Below are 6,000 nucleotides of genomic sequence, written 5' to 3'. Positions count from 1 at the left end.
TTTTCTCTTGTGATGTCAGAAGTTTCAAAACAGCGGTGAACAGCAGGTATGTCTGTCTTACTCTTGATTTTGGTGAGGTGAGAAATTCTTTGTGGACAACAGCTTTGATCTCTGCCTGTGGAATTTCATCTTACTTGTGATCTTCCACTCTTGATTGCCTGCACTGTGCATTTCAGACTTGTTTAGCCAGCCTCCACGATCACATAATCCCATTCTTTTAAAATACATCACTTTAGAGGAGAGTTAGTACACGTGCACCCACCCTTCCTTCTGGTTCTGCTTCTCTGTTGAATCCTGACTGGTACTAATACGAATTATGTAGAAGCCTGTGGTAATATTCGGACAAATTAAGAAGCTTATTTTGAGCATCAAAATCAAAATTTAAAACTTAGAATTCAAATTTAGGGCCAACTCTAAATTTTACAGGCTTACTCCTATAATCCTATCCAAGGCTGGAGGATTGCTTGAGCCCAGGAGTTCAAGACCAGCCTGGGCAACACAGCGAGACCCTGTCTCAAAACAATAATTAGAATAGAATAGAATAAAATAAAATAAAATTTAGAACATCAGCTGCTCATTTTTAGTATATCTTACATTTAATATATGAATTTACCAGTAGAAAAAATCGGTTTAGGGCAGGTTATTTAAATTCACACACCTTTGTTAAATCCTTCATACATAAATTAACCACAGCCATATAAGGTTTCATGTGAAAAGTTTCATGTAAAATGATACTACACACACACACACACACACACACATATATATATATATATATACATATATATATATTTTTTCCCAGTAGCCCTATTGTCTAGCATGTGAGACACAGATATATTTTCAAAAACTCACTTTTATCCATACAAAGGACTGTAACAGTCAATTTATTTTTTCATGCCATATAAGAGTACATAGAGTACCTTAAAATGAAGGCAAACACATAAAGGATTAATTTAATAACACAATATATATATGCAAATATTTCTATTTTGGAGATAGTTCAAGGATATTTTTCAGATCTTGAATTTGGTGATGCCTCCTATGAGCTTATATTTAGTCTTTCTTGGTCAAACACACACTCTCAATATAGGCATTTAATACACTGTTCCGCTACATACATATATCCGTCATAAACAGGCTTTCAGTTTTCCTAATTTGTCTTCTGTTTTCTTGGAGGTTTGTGAAGTGGTTCATTAATATACTGTCTATAAATCCTCATGTACCAAAAGTAGCTCAAAACGAGGAGAGTGAAGAACAGCAGCACCAGGACAAAGAGGAAAGACGCCACCAGGTAGACGCTTGAACTGAAATCAGAAAAAACAATCATTAACTCGTGGTTCACATTCTGGCTGTTTATTTAAACAATTTTTGAATAGCTAGGTACTGTGCCATTGACAGAGAACAAAGATTAACAGGACACGCTGTCCACCCTCAAGGTGTTTTCCTTTTAGTGTCTGAGGCTGACCAGGGAGGAAAGTAGACAAAGTGATCAATGCAATGAGAGGAGGAAATGAATTTCTTTTTTGAGACAGAGTGTCACTCTGTCACCCAGCCTGGAGTGCAATGGTGAAATCTCAGCTCCCTGCAACCTCGGTCTCCCAGGTTCAAGCGATTCTCCTGCCTCAGCCTGCCGAGTAGCTGGGATTACAGGCAGGTGCTATCACACCCGGCTAATTTTTGTCTTTTTTAGTAGAGACGGGGTTTCACCATGTTGGCCAGTCTGGTCTTGAACTCCTGACCTCAGGTGATCTGCCTGTCTCAGCCTCCCAAAGTGCTGGGATTATAGGCGTGAGCCACTGTACCCGGCCGGAAATGAAGTTTTGTGGGAGCCACACAGCATGGAAGGCCTTCCAGTGGAGGGGATGTTTGAACTGAGCCTCGGCAGGAGTTAGCTGGGTATGAGTGGGAGTAGGAGTTAGCTAGATGAAAATGCCTAAGAGTGGAGGAAGAGACCAAGATGGCAACATGTTTCAGACAAAGGCAGAAGCGTATGGGAAGACATGGAAAGAGGAGAGGATGGATACAGAGGTTGGTAGATTTTTATGTTTGCAATCAGGAATACAGGGCATTCCTGGCTGATGGCTTCTAATTTCTTTGTGAGGGTGGAAACAAGCTCATCTGGATTAAGGAAAGCAGGTTTGAGGAGGTAACTAATTAGATACAATCTGAAATCGTTGCTACAGAGAATGTTGCTCAGGTGTAGTCACAGGGCAAGTAGGTAGCTGGGGATTTGCCAGCGGGAGGAACAAATCCCGGAGGGGTGAGGGTGTACTGGTAAGTGTTCTTGAAATAATGGACTTTGAAATGTAAGGAAATGCCAAGTAAAAAAAAAAAAGAGAGATGGAAAGCACAGGTGGAGGTTCCAGTAAGGGTGAAGAGGGGTTGCGGTGGGTGATTAACAAGCTGGAAGGACAGGAGGTTGTGGTCAAAGAATGGGATGTCTGCATTGCGCTTTAGGAAGCGCGGAAGTTACGAGTCATGAGTCTGGAAGGTGTGACTACGGGAGTGGGCGCAGAGGAGGGGGTCACCGAGGAGGTGGTAAGGCCACGACTTTGGAGGCTGGATGTGAACACTGACGGTGGGGCTTGACATGGAGAGGAAAACAGCGCGATGGAGCCGGCGTGGTGAGTGAATGGAGCCGACTGTGCAGCGGACAGAGCGATGCGGACAGACAGCTGGGGCCGTGGCAGATGCCGTGGGCCTCAGAGGGTCGGGGTAGGTGTTGCGTCTTTTGGTCTTGTTTGACAAGAACGAGGTTAAATAATGATCTGGAATTGTTTGACAAGAACCAGGGTAAATAATGATTTATAATTGATAAATAATGATTTGGAATTGGCCCCCTGAGGTACATGGGAGGTGTAAGAAAATAGAAAATGTAAGAAAATCCTCCACTTGAGAGGATTGAAGGTGAAGCAATGTCTTCAGGGAGAGCCTGGTTTCACCTAAGGAGAGGGAGGGAGGGCTCAGAGCATGGTTGAAGATCTAGGTGAGTTCGCTGGTTAAATGCTGGCAATTCCAGACAGCAGAATGGAAACTTTGGGAAAGTGGCGCGTTGAGTGCTGAGCTAGGAGCAAGGAAGTACGGAGCTGTCTGCCTTCTACAAACTCATCTCTAGTCACTACTCAAGAAAAGGGCTCCGGGCCGGGGACGGTGGCCCACACCTGTAATCTCAGCACTTGGGGAGGCCAAGGTGGGTGGATTACAAGGACAGGAGATCGAGACCGTCCTGGCCAACATGGTGAAACCCTGTCTCTACAAAAATACAAAGAAATTAGCCAGGTGTGGTGGTGAGCGCCTGTAGTCGCAGCTACTCGGGAGGCTGAAGCAGGGGAATCACTTGAACCAGGGAGGCGCGGAGATGGCAGGGAGCAGAGATCAGGCCACTGCCCTCCAGCCTGATGACAGAGTGAGACCCATCTCAAAATAAATAATAAATGAAAGAAAAAAGAAAAGGGCTCTGTTACTAAGAAAATATCGACCACCAGGCAGCCCTCGTCTGCCTCTGCTACCCTTCGGGGCCCAGGTGTTAACGGAGGCTAACCTACAGTCAGTAACCAAACAGACGATCCTCTCTGCTGTGCTCATGTCCTGGCTGCTGCACTCTAGCTGCTGGCAGGTGAGAGCGGGGGCAAGCAGGCCAGACCCTCCTCCTTTGCTCTTTCTCCTCTCCTCCCTAACTCCCTTTTCTGCTGGTGGGTACTTGGGTGGGCATACCTTAATATTCACCTAAATCAATCATACCAACCCAATGAGGAAGAAAAGTCACTACAAAAAGGTTATGCATGTTTCCCAAAGTTATTTAGAAACAACTCTTGACTTCATTTGCAGATTATTCACACTATTAACATTCCATTAGCACAAACCTCCAGAAGTCAGTAATATTTTCAGTAGGGCCATGAGTAACTTAATTGTGTTTTTATGCCCTTATTTAACATCTCCCCCCCCCCCACAAGAAAACCCAAAAAACAAAACCCAAACACCCAAATTCCAAACACCGGGCCCAAAATTGAGTAGCAAAGTCATTTGGGGTCCTAACTTGAGTATTATGACTTGTAACTCTGCTCTCCAGGGGAACTGGAGCTGAGTCTGGGGAAACGCCTTTAGTTCCTCAACACGTTAGAACAAGGGTCTGTGGATGAAAGCTGACCGAGGCTTAGAGCAGAGGGCACAGCCACTGTCCAATCCCTGTCACTGCATTCCACCATCTGCCAAGTAGGAGGAGCTGGGACATGTTTGATAGGAAGACAGTGGCTGTTGGGTGGGATGGCACAAAAGCAGACCTTTGCTGCAGTAACAGTTCTTAGGAACTCCTTCCTGCTGTATCCCTGTATATACACATACAATTTTAGGATGTCATGCAGGGGGCGGAAGCTCCAGGGCTTCAGGGAAACGGCAAGTTTCATTTGGGAAGACAGATGTCATAGATAGCCCCCCAAAATCTAAATATATTAAAACCACTGACTTTGCAGTGAACACTTCATACAAGTGTTTTTTTGTTTGTTTTAGGATTCATTTGCATTATATACTGTATAATAATATTTTTCATAATAAGATTTAAGCCGGGGCCCCTGAAAAGTGATTGCACAGTCTCTGTTTCTGGGAGCCATGGGGAAGAGGTACTTTTCCTTTTAAGCTGCCACTTGTATCTTTTAGAAAGTCCCTCATTAAAGTCCAATTAGGCACTGCTCATTACCTGGGAATCTGTCCAAACGTTTCTATTGCAAATATAGCTGTTAGATTACAGAAACTGCAAATTAGAAAAATAATATTAAAGATTAAATTCAGTACAATATATTTTAAAACTCTCCCCATGTCTCTATGGTAACAAACAAACCATATATAATCCTAGTTAAGGTGTCATTTTCTGACAAAGGACAGAATGGATACATTTATATAACAACCGTCATTATATTTTTCTATACATACGTCTCAGGCTTCTCTGAGACTCCTCAGGAGCTCTCTATCCTAACGGCCTTACATCATTTTGATAGTGGTTCCCAAGGCAACAGTAATAATGATATTAATAATAAGTATTGGCAGAAATAATAAAAACAGCTAACATTTATGAGCATTACTACTCACTGAAAATGAATAGTGGCAAGTGCAGGGCTCACACCTGTAATCCCAGCACTTTGGGAGGCTGAGGCGGGTGGATCACCTGAGGTCAGGAGTTCGAGACCAGCCTGGCCAACATGACAAAACCCCTTCTCTACTAAAAATAGAAAAATTAGCCGGGCATGGTAGTAGGCACCTGTAGCCCTAGCTACTTGGAAGGCTGAGGCAGGAGAATCTCTTAAACCTGCGAGGCGAAGGTTGTGGTGGGCCGAGATTGTGCCACTGCACTCCAGCCTCACTCCAGAGTGAGATTCCATCTCAAAAAAAAAAAAAAGAAAAAAAAAAAGAAAGAAAATGAATACGAATTGAGCATTGTCATGTACCAGGCAAGATGCCAAATACTTACATGCATTATCTCAGTTGATCCTCACAGCAACCCTTCCTTTTAGATGAGGAAACTCAGATGAGGAAGCTCAGAAAGGTTAAGCAACGTCAGAAAGTTTACATAGCTGTTAGTAGCAGAGGTGGGATTTGAATTCAGGTTTTTCTGACCCTGGTGCCTATCATGTTCACCTGATGCAGGCTAACTCCTTCAGGAAGCTGAGTTTTGGAGCTCAATATATAAAACTGTATTCTCATTTCTAATGTTACCGAATATCTCTCATTATGAAGTATATTGCTTGGAATGAGGCAGGATATAGCTAAGCAAACATTTATGACATGATTTCACCTACCTACATGTGGGAGAAGACAGAAGAAAGGAACTGATTTTTATTATTTGTTATGTGCTCACCAAAGTTAGAGATTTTTACCCAGATGCTTCATTTACTCTTCAGAGTGCTGTAAAACCTGTATCATCGACCCATTCTGCAGATACAGAATGCCTCAAAGAGAGCAATTTTCTTTAGACTGAATAGCTGATAGTGGCAAAACTGGGATTCAAAC

The 6,000-nt window shown here is 43.1% G+C and overlaps 1 protein-coding gene across 10 annotated transcripts in view; it reads right to left on the bottom strand.

Annotated features, from left to right (window-relative positions):
* Window positions 1–838: 838 nt before the first annotated feature.
* The window catches only part of CATSPERE (catsper channel auxiliary subunit epsilon), a 170,779-nt gene continuing 165,617 nt past the window's right edge, over window positions 839–6,000 (bottom strand). For 8 of the 10 annotated variants that reach the window (XM_074385437.1, XM_074385429.1, XM_074385427.1 and 5 more), the window contains 2 exons: window positions 4,694–4,747; window positions 840–1,304 (listed from right to left, as the gene is read on the bottom strand). In XM_074385437.1, coding sequence (XP_074241538.1) covers window positions 1,151–1,304; window positions 4,694–4,747 — 208 coding nt within the window. In that variant the 3' untranslated portion in view covers window positions 840–1,150. Of the gene's footprint in view, window positions 1,305–4,693; window positions 4,748–6,000 lie in introns of all 10 variants that reach the window. The other 2 variants (XM_074385436.1, XM_074385426.1) reach the window with 2 other exon arrangements.

The sequence above is a fragment of the Saimiri boliviensis genome, chromosome 14, assembly GCF_048565385.1.
Source record: "Saimiri boliviensis isolate mSaiBol1 chromosome 14, mSaiBol1.pri, whole genome shotgun sequence".
Taxonomy (NCBI): domain Eukaryota; kingdom Metazoa; phylum Chordata; class Mammalia; order Primates; family Cebidae; genus Saimiri; species Saimiri boliviensis.
Note: the sequence above shows the minus strand (reverse complement) of the source record. Positions and strands in the feature narration are given on the sequence as shown.